The sequence below is a fragment of the Gigantopelta aegis genome, chromosome 6 (genome assembly GCF_016097555.1).
Source record: "Gigantopelta aegis isolate Gae_Host chromosome 6, Gae_host_genome, whole genome shotgun sequence".
Lineage (NCBI taxonomy): Eukaryota > Metazoa > Mollusca > Gastropoda > Neomphalida > Peltospiridae > Gigantopelta > Gigantopelta aegis.
The window spans coordinates 67,258,478-67,282,140 of NC_054704.1; the positions used below are offsets into that span (position 1 = coordinate 67,258,478).

At 39.3% G+C, this 23,663-nt stretch overlaps 1 protein-coding gene across 1 annotated transcript; it reads left to right on the forward strand.

Annotated features, from left to right (window-relative positions):
• The first annotated feature begins 313 nt into the window (after positions 1–313).
• Positions 314–7,896, forward strand: LOC121376474 (Krueppel-like factor 12). Its single transcript, XM_041504349.1, has 4 exons — positions 314–525; positions 2,001–3,051; positions 4,484–4,543; positions 5,471–7,896. The coding sequence occupies exons 1-4, from the start codon at positions 403–405 to the stop codon at positions 5,656–5,658; spliced, it is 1,422 nt and encodes a 473-aa protein (XP_041360283.1). The 5' UTR covers positions 314–402; the 3' UTR covers positions 5,659–7,896.
• The last annotated feature ends 15,767 nt before the right edge of the window (positions 7,897–23,663 follow it).

Sequence of the window (23,663 nt, forward strand, 5' to 3'; positions counted from 1 at the left end):
CATGACCCCGTGACGTCATGAGTCGATCAATAGGTCGTTACAACACTTGTTTTTTCTTAATTTTTAGTAGTTCTGATTATAAAAATTAGTCGTGTGCCCTCGGATAACCTTTGTCTTTAAGTTCATATCGGTATTATATTCAAAATGTGCGTAATTCTGTCTTATCGACGTGTATTTTCACATGAACAGTCTTGGCAACGTGTCAACACTAGTGGAAAAACAACAACCAGTCGTAAACAGCCATGTCCATATATGGAAAATAGACTCCGCCCACCATGGCATATAACCCTACTTCATTCATAACGTGCTTCATTCTTCGTATTACACGTTGCAGAACGGTATCACGGATTTTTACCTGGTAAACTTGGTTTATCAAAATATTCTACAAACATAAACTACTTTATGGCGAACACTTTGTGTATACTACCGAGTGGTGGTTCTTTGGATGACCAAATAGTACCCGACACGGACGACTGTTTTCTTACTCCTACAGATATGGGATTTCACGGTGGAAACGCAAACAAAGTAAGTACCCTCACTAGTTACTACAATATTAAAACTAGATCGGTATAAAATAGTCTGAATTGTATTTTATGACTTTATAAAATATAATTTTAAATTTTCTTGAAATACAAAATTGGTTTTGATTGACTAACATTCAACTTGGAATTCACGTGGTATTTTTCTGTGACGGACTATTAAACGGAACGTGAATAGTAAAATGGGTCAATTTATGTATTGAGGTAAGGGTTAGGGCAATCTATTCAACGATATGGCAGGTATGTCCCGAATTGAATGCCGGGAATTCTCGGAAACCGAGTGACTTAGAAAATCATCATTTGGAAGAATATGTGACGGAACATTTTTTTGTTTTTAAAATCTAAATACTAGATGAATATTATTAATCACAAATGTTGTGAGTAAGATGTATTTTCGCGCCCTAATGATGGTATGTGTACATAGTACAACAGGTGTAATACAGGTCCTTTTTTTAAATTGAGAATATGAAAATTTGTCTATTTTATGTTTGGTTTATTTTGTTCAACATGGTTTTTTTTTTTTAAATAATTTAGTTTTAAAATTTTATATTTTTGTTTGTTCATTCATTCATACATACATACATACATACATACATACATACATACATACATACATACAGTTACAGATAAATATATTATATTACTTTCTTAATTTGTCCCCATACGTCATTTTTCTTCCTTGTGTTTATCTGGGCGGGGATGGGTGGGGGTATTTTTTCATCAACTTACGAGAATCTTACTGTGAATATATTATTACAAATAATTTGGGTTATGTCACTAGGTTCCATGTTAATTTGGTTTTTGGCTTAGTCTGTCTCAAGTATTGGTAACAACCCCCTAACACGACATCCTGGTTCCGCCCCTCTAGCTAAACCAAGTAGGAAGACATTGATTGGTGAATCAGACTTGATGCTAATGAAGATGAGTGTACTCGATGAACCGTAACTCACGGGTCAAAGAACATGCGTGGGTGGCTAGTCGAATTGCGTTCTTACAAAAAGCTGCGTTCGACATAATGAACTGGTGGCGGCCGTTTTGTGTCGTTTCATTCATGATACCAGTCGAATTCGAAAACAGGTCCGGGCGCGCACTCGACGCTGTGCTTAGCACGTAGGGATGTCTCGGCATTGTTCGGCTATGTCGTAAACAAGATAGATGAGACGCATTTCATTAGATCCTGTTTTTAATCTTACGTCACAGACGTAATTATTTATTCATCACGCACATGAAACAAATAAAATCAGTGTTGACGTAATATTATCATTTTACTTAAGATTTAAAACTTGTATTAATTTTTGTTTTTGGCAATAATTTTTGTTTATCTTTGTTAATATTTCAACAACAAAATAAAGAAGAAAAAAAGACGTATTAGTTTCTATGAATATTATTTCATGGAAGACTAAAGTAACAAAAATAATGTTATTAACTATTAATTTTTTATTTTTTTTTATTTTTTTTTAGGCGTCACTGGACTTTGACAAATTTATTCTGGAAGAGTTTTGTAAGAACTCTCGCAGGGAAAGCGCTAGTGTGATTGACGAGTTTTTCGGCGCCGACAAAGAGAGCGGGAACGTGACTGCCCGTTCAATGAGTCTCCATAACTTGAAAAATGGCGTCATCAGTTCGGCAAAACAGCAGATGTTGCAACTCGTGGAGAAGCAAGCGCTCTTCACGGGATCGCCCAGGAGGGAGAGTTCCTCGCTGGTGGAGGATTTCTTCGGCATAAAGCCGGCCGCCAACATCGCTCTGAAAATGGAGCCAGACGACAAGGACACGGATGTCTTCTCCATAGACACGACTCTGTACGACACCGTCATCCCGGACAACGTGGTCGAGCTGGAGAAGCAGAGTCGTCAGGTTTCCGACTCACTGTGGGAGGACCTCCGCGCCAGCATCAACATGGTCAATGACGTGGATGGCGACCACAAGAGCGAGTCTGTGGTCAAATGTGAACCCATGGACACAAAGGACAAACCCGCCTGCCAGTTCCACAATATGTCGGTTCTCCAGTGCGGCTTCCCAGACGTGAAGCACGAACAGGCAGCAGCAGCAGCGGCGGCAGCGGCAGTATCGATGGGTAACGAAAGATCCGCACCCTCCAGCATGTCTCGTCCAGATCAAGTGATATTTTCGCAGTCAAATCTTTCCGGAATGGACAATACGGCTGTGACCGGTTCTGGAATGCCTTACTATCAGTATGGACGTTCTGAGGGTGGGAGTCAGTACGCCAATTCCCCCAGCGCTAATCACATCGTGCCCGTGTACCTGCCGACTCCCCCCAACTCCCAGCCAGCTAGTCCGAGCCAGGAGTTCGTACGCCGCACGCCTCCCCCTCCCTACCCGGGATTCCAGCGTCATACTCCGTCCGTGCTCAACGGCAGCCAGTTGATTGCGCTGACGACGACATCGGGCAAGCCGCAGAAGACTCACCCCGGATGCACGACGATCAGATACAACAGGAAGAATAATCCAGAGCTGGAGAAACGACGAATACACTTCTGTGACTTCCCAGGTATGCAAAGCTTCTTGTCAAGTCTATTGCTAGTGAAAACATATTTGTAATTTTGTATCCACCCACCCACCCACTCTACAAAAGGAAAACAAACTCCACACACCGCAGCACCAAACATTTTAAAGTCTACCACAGTGACGACACTGTTAGTAATTTAATATCTTCGATATTACAAGGGGGAAAAAATTAATAATCTAATTTATTTCAAAACTTATTTCCTAATCTATCATTGAGTGCGTCGTTAAATAAAATATTTTCTTCCTTACTAATCTATTATTGTTGGCTTACATTTACATGTATTTATATACAGCATTTAAATAAAAATAAGTACCTGCATATTTGGTTTTGTGTTGGCTATCAAGTCACGTGTACTAGAACACAACTTCCGATCAGATTTTAGCCAAAAGGTTCTACTAAGAAAGCATTCATACACAGTGCTTTGTCTGCCCGCCTCTCTCCCCCCCCCCCCCCCCCCCCCCCCCCCCCCCCCACCATTAAAAACAGGAAAACAAAAGCATTCTGTTGGATATTGGGTGATTAGAAATAGTTCGTTACACCTTCCAAAGCTCAGCCTGTTATTTTCACACACCGCTAAAAAAAATTTTTTTAAATTAAAACAAACGGAAAAGAAAAATCTGCGAATCACGAAACAGTAGATTGCATCAGACATTATTTAATGGGTCGTGTACTGAACGTAGGCCTTGATAAGCAAGCACGTGACGATGTCACGCCGTATGATTTGTTAGCAGCGATGTGCAAGTAAACGTTTTGAGGAATGTGCTAAACTACTATTTAAAACTTTGAAAAACGTCTCGTCCAGATTCTCCATTAAGCTTTTTTGTTGTACCAGCATGAGCAGTTTGTAGTCCAGTACAAGTATATGGCTCTGTATCGTACTAGTGTATGGGTTTTATGGTACCAACAAACACACTTTCAGTTTCTGCTGAGATTGTTCGTGACCTATCGCGGTGTTGTGATTTGGCCATATAAGATAAGGTAGTAACATTTGCTAAGGTGGTCGTGACGTTGTAGCTAAAAATAGATACCATTTCTGACATATCGCAGAAAGTAGTTGACTTCGTGATATGTTTATCGTGACTTGTATTCAAGGCAGCATGCTACATGTGATCAGAGCATATGTTGCACAAAGGAAGTAATGATATCGCCTTTCCACAATGTCCATTAATAGATCACGAATATTATTCAGCAGAAAACTTTATGAAAGTTAAATAATTCAGATTGCCAATATAGGAATAAAAAATTTTTACAAGTCAAAAATCTTTTTACAAACCAGTTGACTGTTTGTACGATAATGGAATTGCCTATGTTTGATTTCACTTTATAATTTAATAAAGAATTTTATCAACTGGTGGTGGTCTGTCTGTATCATTGAACGTTTGTTTAAATTGTTTCTGTTTTTTTTTTTTTTCAGGATGCAGAAAAGCATACACTAAGAGTTCTCACTTAAAGGCGCACCAAAGAATACATACAGGTATGTTCCTATCGCTAAACACAAACAACAAAGTAGTACTGACATGAGGAAAGGAAAAGAATGTTTGTCAAAGGACACTAGCACGTTTCAAACTACAGCCATTTTGGTGTCTTTTTAACACATTGTTATATCGACAATTGGCCAATAGAGAGAAATGCACACTCATAGATAGGACAGTACATACTACTGATATACCAGCTGTGTGCATGTATATATATATATTAAAAATATATATATATATAATATATATATATATATATATATATATATATATATATATATATATATACACACACACTAAAAAAACTCCCCGGAGTTCATAGAGAACGATCGATCCTACGATCTATGGCACCTAATTCGCGGGCTCTGCCACTGTGCTGCATACCACATTAACATTATGATGAGTCATGTCGTTAGGTCATCATGGCCTCGGTGGCGTAGTGGTTAACTACGACAGTGAGGCTGGTTGATCAATGGAGAGGTGTGCGGTCTCTACACCGACTTCTTCATTATTAACCACCAACAATTAACCTTTAATCTTCGTTCTAGACAGACATGGTAGCCGAGTTGAAAGCTCGTAAGAGCAGGTGTGAACCTTGACTGGATATATGCACCTAAATAAATTAAAAATAAAATATTGCACCATGATTGTGGAATATATAAAAAAAATTTAAAGACTGAATATTAACTTATATTTATTATTCACTAATATTTAATATTCATTGTTCAATCAATTAAAGGCAGATATATGTTGATGTGTCAGACGTTAATTCATTGATCAGTAGTTTAACGGTTTCTGTACATATCGGTTTTTGGAATACTTTCTAATGCACAAATGATTACAAAAAAACTTCTATTTTTATTAAAGTTGGAAAATTCATTGTCCTAGCGTTTTTAATAATGAATATTTTTTCTTCTGTTTTGCAGGAGAAAAGCCTTACACATGTCATTTCCCGAGTTGTCAGTGGCGCTTCGCTCGATCAGATGAGCTGACACGTCATATCCGGAAACACACGGGAGCCAAGCCATTCAAATGCAAGGTCTGTGACAGGAGTTTTGCCCGATCCGACCACCTCGCTCTGCACATGAAGAGACACGAGCCAAAGAGCAAGTGAATTTGACCTTGACCCGTGGTACTTGTGAAGAGGAGCACAATGCCAGATTTTGGAGCGAGTTGTCGGGAAGCCATCATGGTTGTCCAGTATTGGACTGCGACTGGTTTTTTATGGTATCCTCCTTTGGATGTCAGAATGTTTTGACAACTATCTATCCTCAAGCCAGCCAGGTGGGTCCATAATGAACATGGATTGTTACAGTGTTATCCCACTTGAATACCAGACTTTTCCCCACAAGATATCAAGATCTCTCAAGTCTGGCAAGAGTAACAGCTCCGAGTTTTTGTTGTCTGCATCGATCGTCTGACAGATCACGTGACCTTGTCCCACATGACGTTGAACAATATAATCAGTGTGCCATAGATCCAAGACAGTTTTAGAAGAAAAAAATAAACTGCAGGATAAACAAAACAACTGAATATATATATATATATATATATATATATATATATATATATATATATATATATATATATATATATATATATATATATATAACTTGATCTCAAACGAAGTGATATTATGATGTAAACGTTATGCACCTCGCTGGGTGATTGTGAGTGTCGTATGGTGTTTGTTTCCCAGATAATAACATACGTAGTCGTTGAGTGTCGTTATTTATTATTCATGGTCACGTTCACGTACAATCGTATTGCATGCATGTACATTCGTGTTGCAATAGTTTGATGACTAAGTGGAAGTTCGGTGCTAGCGGTAACTGGTGCTATCTTCATATGTTTTTTTACCCCCTCATCTCGGTGATTGCTGGTTCATGAAAGAACAATATAATCAGACTACAAAAGATTCTTTGTATACGGGCACCTGACCTAGTGCTTATAAAACATTTAAGAAGTCTAGACTGGAGATTTTAATGAAGTCTCGTTCATACAAGATAAATCACGGTTTTTTTTTAGCGTCTGGATACTTTGCTGAAGGCTACCGTCAAGACTTTTGAAAGTTTTATAAGCATGGGTCCTTGAACACCCCTAAAACAATTAAGTAATGTATTATCAATATGGTATATTTTTTAATTGCAATTGCAGTGATATAAATATCCATTCTTCTATTTTGGTACGGTAATTTTTGGAGTGTTTTGGCATATGTGTATAATATATTATTGATACATTTAAAATAAGTCTTCATATATTTGGAAAGATAACTTGTGAAAAAAAAACCCACTTAAGTTGCTTATTGTTTTTATGGGGTGTGTTATAATAATTCTCTGAACTTAAGTATGCCCACTCTACCTACAAATGAAGGCATATTGTCTACAAAGACCACTTGCTCACACGGGTCTGCTGTAGATCCCCTGTATGTCCTTTATAGAATAGTCTGATTATATTGAGGGATTCAGGTTTGTGGGGGGTGGTAGGGGAATGTGGCCAGTATATTTGTTTTCACTAATTTAACATGGTTGTGAAAAATGGTGATAAATAAATGTGTTCATTATTTTCATTTCTCTCTCTATTTCTCATGAAATCCACCCTGGCTTGTATCAGGAAGGGGAATGTTTCAGGTCTTTTTTTTCATGAGCATATCGTTACGTACGATTGTAGCGCGCTGAGAGTCGTTAATTTATATTTGTAAACTACAAAAGGACATTGGTTATATGTATAGTTTGAAGCCATGACGTTCCTTTTGTTTTGTTGTGTGTACTGTTTTTGGTTCGTTTCGTTTTGGCAGTGACTTAAGCGGTCGGGTAATCGTGCATTGGCGAAGGGGCAAGGTCGTCAGAGAGAGCTCTGTTAAGTTTTTTGAAAATAAAATAAATTTGTTGAAACGTTTGATCCAGGGGGCAGGGTAATCCCAGGTCGCCTGGGAGAAAGTGATGCGGATACTGCCAGTCCACCCCTAGTTATTTTTAGTGCTATTGTGCCCACAGTGTATCATGTGATCTGCCTTTATTGTGTCTACACACATTTGGTGCCAAACGGATCTGGTAATTACCATTCCAAGTTATGGTGCTGATGCACAAATATCGATGACGTCAAATTTTTAATGTGTAGCAGATGTCGCATACTTTTCTAAAATATATAAATATATACATACACATATATACAGACATACATACATAAGAATTGATTTTTATTTCTGTCCATAAGAAATTGTGAAAGTTGTCGACGATATGTTATGTGATGCATTGTTTCTTATTTTTGTACCACTTTGGGTGATATTGTTGTTTCACTACGTTGATATTTCCAGAATGTTGTGAGACAATAAAATTTGTTATTAACTATACCACTGTCGTTGTTTTATGTCTTAATATTGTTTACAAATTCCATAGCCATGTCTCGCTCTATTCACAACAGCAACAGGACTCCTTGTTGTCATCCATAGGGATCGGGGGCCAATTTTACAAAACATCATAAGTTTACGTCTGCGACTAGCAGTTATACCGGGCATACATTTACAAGTGTTTGGCATTTATTTCACACTGAACATTACATCATTACGGAAGATGGAGCATTTTAAGGACAAAATTAAATGAAATATGTGTACTTTTAACTATATCTGTTGTACTATAACAGTAATAAGAATTGTGGGTTAGTCGTAGATTTACGTTTACGTGCAAAACAAGGCTTACGATGCTTTGTGAAACTGGGCCCAGGTAGAGCAACGCCTAAGGTGTTTGCGTCGCAGGATCGAACCATCTCGGCTGACCCATTCTCTGATTGTGCTTTTCCGTCACAACTATAGTCCATCCCATCCTTTTTTTTTGTAAATAATATCAGTTTGATTTGACGTAAGAAGAAAGTTAAAAGTGTTTTGCAAGTAACAAAACTAACCCCACCTATTTTTGTGTGCAGTGATTTCTAAATCTGTTCAGAAATAACTAACTTGTAGTACACTCATATTATAGTATGAAAACTACGTTCCTTGGTGGGAAGGACTATAGTGCCCTACGACTGGTATATCAACGACGGTGTACATGCCGTCCTGTCTGCATATATAAGATTCCTTGCTGGTAATGAAAAACAAATGTAGGCTAGTGGGTTTCCTCTCTAAGACAATGTCAGAAGTAACAAATGTTTGACATCCAATAGCCGATGATTAAATAATCAATGTGCTCTAGTGGTGTTAGTAACACAAAACACACTTTAATTTTATTGGAAATATGAAAATTAACAAAACAAACTTTGTTGTCAGCCATCTTGTATTATTAAAGTTTCAGTCCTTTTAAAACTATTCTCGGGTTCACTAGGTTAAAAATTACAGTTCTTTGCTTTATACTCACCCGAAATGTTTCAGTTGTTCTATGTCCACATTCAAATATAAATAAATAGTTCACAAAAGTTAGTGTCGCTTGCTGTTACTGAACACGGGAGCTAATGTCTAATAAAGGGCATCTTTCACAAGTGGTCAACATCAGACCCAAAAATTCAAGGTACATGGTACCTCGTTATTCCGGACTCCAGTAGTCCGGAATCCTCACCTTACGGACTTTTTTTTTGCAAAACGAAACGACCACTCAGTAAAGTTATTTATTAATCCAGATATTCAGCTTCCGGAACCGGACGGTCATAATTCTGAACCAAATGTAAAAAGTAAAGGCAAATTGCTTCGTTTGACCGGTCGCCGCTGATTGAACATAAAAGTAATCCGCCAATTAACGCTCAAGGAATCGACAGAGATAAAATGGCTGCACGGGGTTTCACACCGCAGTTTATTTAACCATTCACCTGTGTTTATTTAGTGTTAGTCGGATAAAGCATAAGTGTTCACAAGTGTGTTTTTTTAATATATATTTTTTTATCTATGACCACGTGGCTGTTTTATTTTATGAAAAAAAAGTATTTTATTTTTAAAAGTGGGTAACTCTTGATCGTACCCTACGGTACCCCATAACCTCGTGTTGTAACTACCCTCCTAACTTACCTGTATGATTTATTACTGAATACTATTCATAATTATGTTGGTGTCCAACTGGTGTATTGTCAGTCACCCAAAATAAAGACAAAGGAAACGTCTTTATATGTTATTGCTATCAAAAGAGTGGCTTGCGACTCTTTCACAAGTGGAACAATGCTCATTCAGTTTCACGCCGGTTTTGAGAGTTGTATTTCTGTGTTAGGGGCGGAGGGATGTATCATGTTGGCGTTTATATTATATCAGTAGATATAGCAGAAATGAATTAATAATCTGTAAACGTAGAAACTTTAAACTAATAATGATTGTATATAAGTGAGAAACAATATGCATTCCTCAACAACGTACCCACTTCGTTGGAAATGAACTCAACCACGTGGCCTAGATTTACAACATTAACCGGTACGACAAAACACGACTAATAAAATTTAAAACTTGTTGTCGCTAGTAATCAAACATTTAGTATGAACAATGCAACATGTCTTAAACAGTATTTCATTTTATTTAATCGCATTTTCTAACTTTAAGACAAGAACCTGACAATACACTACTGAATAGTAGACTGGCCTCATGGACATGCAAATAGGGCTTACTCACACCACGAGGCGGATCAACAGAACAAAAACTGGTTGAAGAAATGTTTGGTTCTAAAAATCAAATTTGTCGTTTTTATTTTGTTTGTGAATCATGGGAGGTTACTCATCACGTACATTTCAGTAATCCGGAAATTCGTTAATCCGGACTTTTTTTTAATAACCATACTGTCCGGACTAACGAGGTGTATATATATATAAATAATAATAATTTTAAAAAATAATCCTGTTTATGCTACTATAAACATTAGTAATACTAGAAACACATGGTGTACAAATATTAATATTCTTAGGTCTCATTACACAGATGTCATCTGCTAATGACATCTGCATGTTTAAATGTCTGTAAAGTCATGACGACTATCTAAAAATTACCTGATTTAGACCCAGAATGTCATGGTGCGTCATAATATTGAGGTGGCGCGGCATTATTTCTGGTATAGATGCCGCTGTTATACCAGCTACAACTGTAAATTTGAACCAAAAAAATCAAAATCGACGCGCGCGCTGACCAGAGACCAGCATTTTATTTTGTTTGGCCGAAACATTTTACATTAACCATAGTTGTTGTTTTGGGGTTTTTTTTCAATAGTTATATTTATATGGATATTTACTCGATATATAATTAATCTTCCGACCAAACAGGCTAGCATCAAGCTATTCTTTCTGCATAGCCTGATGCGTGGTCGGTTTGGGATGGAACCCCGTCGGTGGGCCCATTGTGCTATCCTGTCTGTGGAATGGTGCATATAAAAGATTCCTTGCTGCTAATGGAAAAATGTAACGGTTTTTCCCCCTCTAATTACCTGATTTAGACCCACTATATGTCAAAATTATGTCAAATGTTTGACATCCAATATCTGATGATTAATAAATCAATGTATTCTAGTGGTGTCGTTAAACAAAACAAACAATTAAAAAACCCAAACATAATTATTGTCATGTACTGGTTTGTCCACCGTTCAATTTTATTTTTCCCTCAACATAGGCTGTTTTTGTTATAACCATCTGTCCACTTCCGCCACGGTGGACTTTCTCCTGGCAACAAGAGAATCCCAGGTAACAGTCGTGTCATCAAGATCTGTGTCTACGGCAGTAGCTACATCCAGGTAGATCACCTATATTCTTTTTACATAGACGAGCATATATAACTTTACGTTAGCCTGTGTACCAATTAAACAGGGAACACGATGTTTACCTTTCTACCTTAGGAGAAGAGAGTAGCCAATGTGACGTCATTCTACTAAAAAGAAGAAGAAGACGAAGAAGAAGAAGAAGAAGAAGAAGAAGAAGAAGAAGAAGGAAAAAAGTTTGAATGTTTGAAATATTACCACTCTTTATTTCGAGGGGTCTAAAAGGGAAGCAACTCTCATTAAACTCTCAGCAGACAGGCAACACACTCCATGGTATGGCATTCATTTCTAGATGCAGGGTTCAATCATGTTTGTACACCATACTTATGGAAGATGGACCCCATTTCAACACTGCATAGCCTAACAGGAAGGGAGGAAATGTTTTATTTAATGACACACTCAAAACATTTTATTTAACGGTTATATGGCGTCGGACATATGGTTAAGAACCACACAGATATATATAGAGAAAACCCGCTGTCGCCACTTCAAGGGCCACTCTTTTCGATTAGCAGCAAGGGATCTCTTATATGCACCATCCCACAGACAGGATAGCACATACCACGGCCTTTGATCTACCATTCGTAGTGCTCTGGCTGGAGCGAGAAATAGTCCAATGGGCCCACTGACCGACCGCGCATCAAGCGAGTGCTTTACCACTGGGCTACGTCCCGCGCCCTGCCGCCCCCTCCCCCTCCCAACTAGCGACAGTATCCCCCCAGTGTCGATCCCAGGTAGTAATCACATCTAGACTGAAATACTGTTTCCTTATAAAGAGATTGGAGGGAGGTTTGTATGATCTTCACCGATGTAAATTAATTAGTTCGTTCATAATTTAACTCATACACGTCACGTCTCTTTGACAACTAATAGCATTTTCCTTGATGTTATCGGGTACGTAGCAAGCAATTTCTCATTCTCTTCATCGAAAACAAAATGACGGAAGGAAATGTTTTATTTAACGATGCACTCAACACATTTTACTTACGGTTATATGGAAAGAAAGAAAGAAATGTTTTATTTAACGACGCACTCAACACATTTTATTTACGGCTATATGGCGTCAAACATATGGCGAAGGACCACACAGATAATGAGAGAGGAAACCTGCTGTCACCAGTCGTGGTGCACTGGCTCGGTTATATGGCGTCGGATATATGGTTAAGGATCATACAGATATTGAGAGGAAACCCACTGTCGCCACTTCATGAGCTACTCTTTTCGATTAGCAGCAAGGGATCTTTTATATGCGCCATCCCACAGACAGGATAGCACATACCACGGCCTTTGACATACCAGTCGTTGTGCACTGGCTCGGTTATATGGCGTCGGATATATGGTTAAGGATCATACAGATATTGAGAGAGGAAACCCACTGTCGCCACTTCATGAGCTACTCTTTTCGATTAGCAGCAAGGGATCTTTTATATGCACCATCCCACAGACAGGATAGCACATACCACGGCCTTTGTTACACCAGTTGTGGATCACTGACTGGAACGAACAAAATGACGGATGTCAATAGTGCTAAATTTTTATTATTATTATTAGTATTATTATTATTTTTTTTTTTTTTTTTTTTTATTTTTTTTTTTATTATACATAACTCAATGGCGAATTAAGAGATTTTTTTTCTTTAAAACGGGTTGAAAAGGGACACCTACCGGTCTATGAACTTTATGTAAATTTATCATAACGTAACGCTATACCAAATAATAGCTCGCTAGGTCGAAATACACTGGACTTTAAATAAATAAGACGTTCTGTCATTGTAAGGTAACTGACAGGACTCGTCATAAAATATAATTTCGTCTCGCCAGTAAATCCACGAAAAAATAATTTGTGCTACAAATCTACTGCGGTATTGCACCCATTATTATCGTTGTATATTGGGGTGTATTAGGACACTTGTAGCGCAAGGTAGAGTTTATTTATTATGCTTTGTTTAACGATACCACTAGAGCACATTGATTAATAAATCATTTTAGTAATTCTGACACGTAGTCATCAGAGGAAACCCGCAACATTTCTCCTAATGCAGCAAGTGATCTTTTGTATGCACTTTGCCACAGACAAGAAAGCACATACCACGGTCATTGACCAGTTGTGGTGCACTGGTTGGAACGAGAAAACCCCCAATCCACCAAGGTGGTTCGATCCTGTGACGCAAACACCTTATTTAAGAATAATGTCTGCTGATATTAACTGATCTGAAAAAAAATCATTTCAGTTAAGAAAATTGTTAAAGACGAGATTGTTTAATACTACAGATGACTATCAAAGGTTCAAACAAAACCGACAAAATGTGTATCCGGGTTATTAACCTAAACAGGCATCGGGTTGTTTTAGTCGGGTTATAAAACAAAAAAACAACACAATACAAAAAACAAAACAAAAAAACAAACATAACAAACAAAACCAGAGAGAGAGAGAGAGAGAGAAGAGAAAAGAAGAAGAGCGAGGAGAGAGAGGAGAGAGAGAGAGAGAGGTGAGAGAGGAGAGAGAGATGAGAGAGAGAGAGAGAGAGAGAGAGGAGAGTTAGAGAGAGAGAGAGAGAGAGTCTCAGAGGAGTAGAGAGAGGGAGAGAGAGAGAGAGAGAGAGAGAGAGAGAGAGAGAGAGAGAGAGAGAGAGAGAGAGAGAGAGAGAGAGGAGAGAGAGAGGAGGAGAGAGAGATGGGCGAGAGAGAAGAGAGGGTGAGAGAGAAAGGCGAGAGAGTGAGAGAGAGAGAGGCGAGAGAGAGACAGAGACAGAGAGAGCACAGAGACAGAGGGAGACAAACACACACACACACACACACACACACAGAGAGAGAGAGAGAGAGAGAGAGAGAGAGACACACACACACACACACAGAGAGAGAAACACACACAGAAAGAGAAACACACACACACACACACACACACACACACACACACACACACGCACACACACACACACGAAACCTGAAAACAAGTACCCTGAAAATAGTGGGGGAAAACCCTCCAAAATGGATAGATATTTATTTGTTCAGCTTCCTGTTTTTGTACGTACGTTGAAATCGTTAAATATGCGTCTTACGGTGAGAACTGCACCGGATTCGTGTACTTCCGGGGATACTAAGCACCCGTGAATATCTGCGCACACCCTTAACAACGATTTACATGGCAGGAAAGGCCAAATTAACAAGATAGTTTTAATTCGTTCATTCTTTCTCAGTCAGTTACTTCAAATATTTTTAAAGATCTAAATTATATTTTCATATCACTTTGAATCCTTAAAAACAGGACCGTATCTAGAATAGGGATCTCAGGAGGGGCAGTAACCACCACCCACCCACCGAAAAGTATCCTTTTCAGTTCAAAAGTGCCTTCTTTTTGTAAATCTGGACAAGACACTATATTAGTGTACCCAGAGGCGTAGCGAGGGAGTGGGAGGGGAGACCTTTTTTTATTAAAAACTGTATTAAATTTTATAAATTCATACATGCATAAATACATAGTGTGTGTTGCCCTCTCTACCCCTTACCCCCTAATATAAAAAATCCTGGTTACACCAATGAGTGTGTTCCAATTAGTTTGTTATGACCATCACTCCCAGTTGTTTTAGACTAGGCAGGATGCTGAATAATACAAATCACCTCTTCAGGACAACAACTTGAAATAATGGGTAAAACTGACACGTTTGATCCTCCCATCTCTGGGAGATGGTTGATGCAAGTATTAACCCGAAATAATGTTGTGTAGACTTTCCTTATGACTCGGCTAAACATGTTGCCCAGCCTTTTGGGTTTTTGGTGGTGGTTTGTGTGTGTGCGTGCGTGTCTGTCTGTGTGTGTGTGTGTGTGTGTGTGTGTGTGTGTGTGTGTCTGTGTGTGTTTTTGTTGTTGTTGTTGTTGTTGTTTTGGGGTGGGGGTTCGTTTGTTCCAGTTCATACTTGCACCAACTGAAAAAAAACTAGGTTGTCAGATTTCTCTTGACAGTAACGGTGAACGGGCGTCCGGGTCCTGTTTGGAGTTTATGGGTGTTTGGTTTACCACGTACCACTCGATGGAACGAGTTAAAAACGCGCCAACCGTGCAAACCATGGTCACCCACTGCACGTTTTATTGTGCCTGCACGGGCAACATGAACCCCGTATTGTCGTATATATTGACTAACTAAAAACCCATAAACTCCAACCACGACACGAACACCCAACACGTATAACGGCTTGGTTGTGAAACCCGGGTCACGCTAATTCAATAAATTGACTGCCACCCCCTCCACAGCCGCAGCAAATCGTTTTAAAACGTTTTTATCTCTAAAAAATATTATTTTAGACATGCAAAGGTTGAAAGTTTCGAAATATTGAAGTCGACTGGGATTTTAAACAGAAGTGGAAGGATATTGCTGGCAGCCATCTTCACACACTGAGAACTTAATATTCATTTTCATTTCTAGTGGTGTACTCGGAGTTGGTAGGTCACCAGAAAATGTTCCCGTTCCTTGGCCCTCCCAATCAACCGGAGTTAGTACAGTTATCAAGTCCGTATTCAAGGGGCACAAAATTTTTCATAAATCGACTCATGTATATAATGTCCTGGATATGGACATTCAAATTATTACGTAACGTCAATGAGTTTCTTCTTGTTGAGGTGGGGTTTCTAAGGGTTACTCGTAGTTGGTAGAACGCATGCCGAACTTTAGTCACTTTCAAAACACGTACCACAATCGAGCGTTATAATGTCCTGGTAGGTGGGTGTGAATCGCCCTTATTTTTTCAAATCGCGCAAGCGTATGGTGGTGAAATCGCCTTATTTCGGTCATCTCATCTGTGTATAAAGAGATTGATCCTGGTATATAACACTATGATGATCTGAGAAGAGTCGTAACCTAAAGTATTATTTTCAACTAAGGTGATTAACAAGGGATGACTGTCGCCCACGACTCCCATCACTGTGTTGTACCGAGTTGGGGAACAGTTGCGGCTACCACCAACTAGCACCGGAAGTCACCAAACAGAAGGCTTCCCAGCACGCGTCGACTAATGGCGTATTAAAATTCTCTCCATTTCTTTACCCGATTATCCCTTTAATTGTCAACAGCATTCTAAAGCAACGTTCTTCTAAATGGCTGTCCATGATTTGCAACATCCCCTCGAGTGTGAAATAACTTTATTTGTTCCCCCCTCGAAGCGTCGATCGGGTGTTTCCGAGTTGTCCAACGACAACAAAGTTAGTGGGTGGTTTGTGGGCGCGCGCGGGTACACAATGGCCTCAACAGTTTATGAATGAGTTTGAACTGAAAGTATCTTACACTCGCTGACCTCGGTAACTGCAGTGAGTGTTCGAAAGGTGAACTGAGATAGGCCAGGATACCAGGTAAACGGGTTAATGGTGTTTTTTTCTCTCTCTCTCTCTCTCTCTCTCTCTCTCTCTCTCTCTCTCTCTCTCTCTCTCTCTCTCTCTCTCTCTCTCTCTCTCTCTCTCTCTCTCTCTCTCTCTCTCTCTCTCTCTCTCTAAGAGCATTGACAAGGATTTAAAATCGCAGGTAAATCCAAGCTATCTACGTCGAGTGTCTTCGAAAAACGTGTTTCTGGAAAAACTGTTAATATGCTAGTCACGCGGACTGCGTCGTTAAACACAAGACTTTATTTAAATCTTACGCATATTCATTCGTCATATTACAATTTGTTGAGTTTTCAGGTTTTTTTAAAAGTTTGTTTGGTTGTTTTTTGTTGGTTGTTTTTTTATTGGTTTTTGGTTTGGTTTTGGTTTTTCCTAGGTTGGGTTTCTTCCGGGGATACTAAGCACCCGTGAATATCTGCGCATACCCTTAAAAACGATTTACATGGCAGGAAAGGCCAAATTAACAAGAACGTCTGAATTCGTTCATTCTTTCTTAATCAGTTACTTTAAATATTTTTAAAGATCTAAATTATATTTTCATATCACTTTGTATCCTTAAAAACAGGACCGTATCTAGAATAGGGATCTCAGGAGGGGCAGTAACCACCACCCACCCCCCGAAAACTGGTTAATGGTGTTTTTTCTCTCTCTCTCTGTCTCTAAGAGCATTGACAAGGATTTAAAATCGCAAGGAAATCCAAGCTATCTACGTCGAGTGTGTATTTCTTAAAAAAACATGTGTTTCTGGAAAAACTGTTAATATGCTAGTCACGCGGACTGCGTCGTTAAACACATGACTTTATTTAAATCTTACGCATATTCATTCGTCATACTACAATTTGTTGAGTTGTAAGGGGTTTTTTAAAAGTTTGTTTGGTTGTTTTTTGTTTGATGTTTTTTGGTTGGTTTTTGTTTTTGTTTTGTTTTTTCCTGGGTTGGGTCTCTTTTTTTCTAATTTTTTTTTTTTTTTACTTAACTATTTTCAACATTTTATTTTCATATAGTATGCCCTATAGGCCTACGTAGTACGTGTTTTGAACAATTTGATAAATTTTTGTACTAAACTGCGGAAGCGTACGGTTCAATGTGAATTAATATAGTTTTGAGTAACCCAGATTTGCGAATGCATTTCAGGATATCGAAGAATGGTGAGTTATATGTAACAAAAATAATGGATGATCTGTTCTCGATGGTTAAATCATACAAACATTTAGGCCTACTCTAGATTGTTTCTTGAATTTTAGCCGCGTCTAGCCGAGTCCAAGGGCATAACTGATAGATAACTGTGTAGATAAATAAAGTCATTCCGTAATAGTATTCCACTAAAAAAAAAAAAAAAGGCATCGACACTAGTCTCTATGATGTAGTGGTCAGGTCAGGTCAGGTCAGGTCAGGTCAGGTCATAGAGCTTAACATGCACATTCAGAGCAAGCTGTTGTAGCGCACGCCTGTCCTGGGTGAAAGTATCGACTTATGCCGGATCCTCCATCCAGGACAGGAAAGGATTTGGGGTGGGTGGGAGAAAGGACCGCCCGCGCTGGCAAGTGCAAGAGAGCACCAGCAGCCTGACCAGGGTCGATAGCGGGCGGGGGCATTTATGGTGCCATTGAATTTTGAATGCCCCGTAGGATTAAGTCCAAAATATTAAAAGATTGCGCAGTTTTTATGAGGTAATTTGGCGCATAATTTGGAACGGTTCTACGAAAAAGAATGGAGCTATTTCATTTGAGTAAGTTTGACTTACTTTGCAGAATTGTAACTCATACTGGAACCTAGCCTATTGGGGACCGTCGTGGTTGGTCTACCGTGGTCACCCCCAGTTTTAGCCCTTGGGAGGGCTTGATCGATTGGGTGGTCGTTTTCTAGTTCTGTCCTTAAAAGGGCATAACCGGTTGTTGGGGGCAACGCATGGGAGTCAGGCTGAGAGCCCTTATAAGGGCTTATATATATATATTATATATATATATATATATATATATATCGTTATAATTGTTAGAATTCTTCCATTAAACACTGGCGTTTTTATTGGTGCTCAAAAACATCACTGATAACAACAGTCATGATTACAACCATAACCATCAACACTACAACCATAACCACTAACACTACCTGCACAATCACTTAACACACAAACACACACACACACACACACACACACACACATACACACACAAACTCACAATCACAATCACACATGCGCACGCGCGCACAAACATACACTTTTGCACGCGCGCGCACACACATACTTTTACACACACATATATACACACATACATACATATACACACACACACACACACATACATACACATACACACATACATATATACACACACATACATACACATACACGCACACATATATATACATACATACATACACACATATACATACATACACACACACTCCACTAATTATGCAAAGGCTGTTTCTAATATTAAACATCGAGAGAACACAAATGTTTTTCTATCATTATATATATTTGATTGGGGTTCTACTTGAATCTAAAAACTACAGCGCTGATAAAATGGCTGGTAGCAAAATTGTTAAACTGTGCTATGTCACTGACCAGTTTCGTAACCAACCAAGCGTATATTGGAAACCGAGCCGGAAACTCACAGACACGGTAAAACCAGCTGTCAGTTGTTTACTGTCACAGCCGTACAAAGAATTAAAACACAGTCATATGGACAGTATCATACGACTTTCTTGTACGTACGTACATATATAGCTACCAACCTACGTACCTAACTACATCAATACATACATCAATACATACATACATCAATACATACATAAATCAATACATACATACATCCGTTAATACATACATCAATACATACATACATACATGCATCAATGCATACATCAATACATCCATACATCCATCAATACATACATATATATACATACATGCATACATACATACATACATACAAACAATTGAAATAATTCCAACTGAACAACCCCCCCCCCCCCCCCCCCCCCCCCGATACTTGGTTTAAAAGACGAAACAGACATATTGAGACTTGAACGAGAGGCCTTCTGGGTTCGTACATTACAGACAAAACAGCCATTTGGAATCAACGTTGAATCTAGTAAAGCCGTAGAAAGAGATAAAATAACTTTTCCAGTAATTTACAGTCGACGTAGCGTTGATATTGGTAAACTTATGAAGGGAGGAGTTTTTAAATCTGCAAACTGTTATGAAAAACCCTATTAGATCACGTCCGGTTATTGCATACCAACAAAAATCCAAGTCTCAATGATATCCTAGTCTCCACACGACTACCCGCCACCTAAGCCTAACTCCATTTTTCAGCGGTTGGTTCGTTTGTTATCCCTTTGTCTAACAATCTTCTAAAAACAAATACATCGTATTCGGCTGATAAACAAAACATAGTACTAGCCAAATAAATTTAAAACAAGACTGACCGAAAAACAGTTATATTTTGTATATTACAACGGTCAATTTAAAATCAATTTCGAATCCCTGGGGCAAAATTAGAAAATATTTTTTTAGTTTTTAAAATATTTCTGAGCCAGTGCGTTCATTCATTTTTAAATACATACTACACACACACACACACACACACACACACACACACACACACACACACACACACAGAGAGAGGGAGAGAGGGAGGGAGAGGGAGAGAGAGAGATACAGATACAGATAGAGAGAGAGAGATACAGAGAGAGAGAGAGAGAGAGAGAGAGAGAGAGAGAGAGACATTCAGAGAGAGAGAGAGAGAGAGAGAGAGAGAGAGAGAGAGCGAGAGAGAGAGAGAGAACGTATCGTAGCAAGTTGCGGGCGATTCGGTGCCACAAAGGATTTAATTATTCCCTGCGTCTGAATTTTATCCCATGCGCCTGTGCGTTTATATCTCTGTGTACTAGTAAAACCCGACATACATACAATATATAGATATCCTCATGCATGCATACACCACAGACACACACACACAGACAGACAGGAACATACACTGGTAGGGCCAGACATTTCCGCCCCGGCTTTTGGGATCACGTTACGAATACGTGATCTGTAGAATGCGACACTTGGAAAACAATTTTAGTACAGAGTCTGTGTCGAACCGGCCTCGGTGGTGTCGTGATTAAAAGCCATCGGACATAAGGCTGGTAGGTACAGTTTTAACGACTTGATGGGTAGGTGTAAGACCACTACACTCTCTTCTCTCTCACCAACAACTAACCACTAACCCTCTGTCCTGGACAGACAGCCCAGATAGCTGAATGTGTATGGACAGCACTATCGTAGTTTTTGCACGCCTGGCAGGGCCGTATTTAGCGTAAAATAATTAGGTTGGTGGGGGTTAGAAAAAGGAACCAGAGTAGTAATGTAGAGGCTTCTCAAGGCCGAAAACCCCTGAAAGGGCACCTTTTCAAGGCATTTTTATTAGGTTTTTTTTTTTTTTTTTCTTTTTCTTTTTTTTAGGGGTGGGTGGGGCAACTGCCACCTTACCCCCTTTTTCGCTAGATACAGTCCTGCCTGAATATATTAACGTTTACGTTGGTCATCTAGCTGACAGGCAGACACACGCACCGGTGAATGGTTTACTGCCTGCCGACAGCGCTACGCATATCTGACATATTAATGGCCGACATTCGTCATATTCAGTTGTCATTACACAAGAATGTCAATACATATCGTAAAATATCACTCATGCTTAATTGCTACGCTTGTCAAAATCGTTTCCTGATGCTAACACCGTCGTTGTCGAATACATACAATCATGAATATATATATATAACGTTTACTGGATTAAGTATTACAGAAAGAAAGAAACAAAAATGTCGTCTACGTTACAGGTTTTTAAAAATGTGTATTATTATAAGTATTTACTGCATACTGTCACTATAATTTATTAAATATCTGTGTACATGAACAAAAGATATTTATAAGTAGGACCAGCTAATTTTGATCTTATTGCCCTCTTTTTTTTCAGTACCTAAAAAGAAGAGGATAGGATATTTGTGAAACGACAACTCAGCACATTTAAATCACAGCTATTTGGTGTCGGACATAATGGTTATTTTCACACTTGGGCGAGAGAGAGAGAGAGAGAGAGAGAGAGAGAGAGAGAGAGAGAGAGAGAGAGAGAGAGAGAGAGAGTTAGAAGACATAATGTATATGATCTCTTCTAAATGTTTATTTTATTACAAAAAAATAGAGAGTGGGGGGAGGTGAGAGAGAGAGAGACCCATAGAGACAGAAAGTAAGTGTATGTAAGAGAGAGACACACCCACAGAGACAAAGTGTGTGTGTGTGTGTGTGTGTGTGTGTGTGTGAGGAGAGACCCATAGAGACAGTTATGGATCACTGGTCGGTGCAAGTGGCTTACACCTACCCATTGAGCATTGCCTAGCACTCACTCAGGGTTTGGAGTCGGTATCTGGATTAAAAATCCCATGCCTCGACTGGGATCCGAACCCAGTACCTACCAGCATGTAGACCGATGGCCTAACCACGACGCCACCGAGGCCGGTCAGATAGAGAGAGAGAGAGAGAAAATGTGTGTGAGAGAGAGAGAGAGAGAGAGAGAGAGAGAGAGAGAGAGAGAGAGAGAGAGAGAGAGAGAGAGAGAGACACGAGTGAATGAGAGAAACAGAGAGAGAGAGAGAGAGAAAGCGGGTGAGTGAGAGAGAGAGAGCGAGTAAGAGAGAGTGTGTCATAGAGACAGAGAGAAAGTATGTGTGGGAGAGAGAGATAGAGGCTATATATCGTTACAGACAGTGCACCACGACTTGTATAACAAAGGTCGTGGTATATGCTATCTTGTCTGTGGGATGGTGCATATAAAAGATCCCTTGTTGCCAATGGAAAACTGTAGCGGGTTTCCTCTCTAAGACTATGTCAAAATCACCGAATGTTTGATATCCAATAGCTGATGATTAATAAATCAATGTGTTCTAGTGGTGTTAAACAAAACAAACTTCTTCTAAAAAGTGTGGACAATTATAACAGTAACAGTTGTTAACATGCCTTTTATGAACAATGATTTTCAGTTAACACTACTAAAATAGAAGGAAGGAAATGTTTTATTTAACGACGCACTCAACACATTTTATTTACGGTTATATGGCATCAGACATATGGTTAAGGACCACACAGATATTGAGAGAGGAAACCCGCTGTCGCCACTTCATGGGCTACTCTTTCCCATTAGCAGCACGGGATGTTTTTTATGCACCATCCCACAGGCAGGGTAGTACATACCACGGCATTTGATATACCAGTCGTGGTGCACTGGCTGGAACGAGATATAGCCTCTATCTCTCTCTGTCTCTCTCACTCTCTCACTCTCTCTCTCTCACACACACTTTCTCTCTGTCTCTATGACTCTGTCTCTATGACTCTCTCTCTCTCTCCTCTCTCTCTCTCTCTCTGGTTGGAACGAGAAATAGCCCAATGGGCCCACCGACGGGGATTGATCCCAGACCGACTGCGCATCGAGCAAGTGCTCACTACTTGAATAGAGAGTATGCTTTTAACGGTAAAGTCGACTAAATATGCTGTATAACGTAGTATTTCCTCGATCGATACACGTTCATGAGAGGCGGTTTTATTTATTCACGACAACTCTACCAACAGAACATGAATGAATTGATGCATGTAACACGAGTATACGATAGAGTAGGTGGCAGGCTACCAATCATAAATTAATGAAACTGTTTGCGTGCGCGTGCATAAATAAACAAATCTCAATCAAAAAAAACAACAACCAAATAGTGTAAAGCAATGTGGAACCCGATTTTTCGGCAAACAAGGAGGGAAGGAAATATTTTATTTAACGACGCACTCAACACATTTTATTTACGGTTATATGGCTTCAGACATATGGTTAAGGACCACAGATATTGAGAGAGGAAACCCGCTGTCGCCACTTCATGGGCTACTCTTTTTCGATTAGCAGCAAGGGATCTTTTATATGTACCATCCCGCAGACAGGATAGTACATACCATGGCCTTTGTTACACCAGTTGTGGAGCACTGGCTGGAACGAGAAATAGCCCAATGGTCGGCA

Bases quoted from the DNA above. Each gene is read 5' to 3' on its own strand.
- LOC121376474 (XM_041504349.1), top strand. From the start codon at position 403: ATGGCGAACACTTTGTGTATACTACCGAGTGGTGGTTCTTTGGATGAC. The intron at 526-2,000 runs GTAAGTACCCTC...ATTTTTTTTTAG, and splicing joins ACGGTGGAAACGCAAACAAA to GCGTCACTGGACTTTGACAA. The intron at 4,544-5,470 runs GTATGTTCCTAT...TCTGTTTTGCAG, and splicing joins GCACCAAAGAATACATACAG to GAGAAAAGCCTTACACATGT.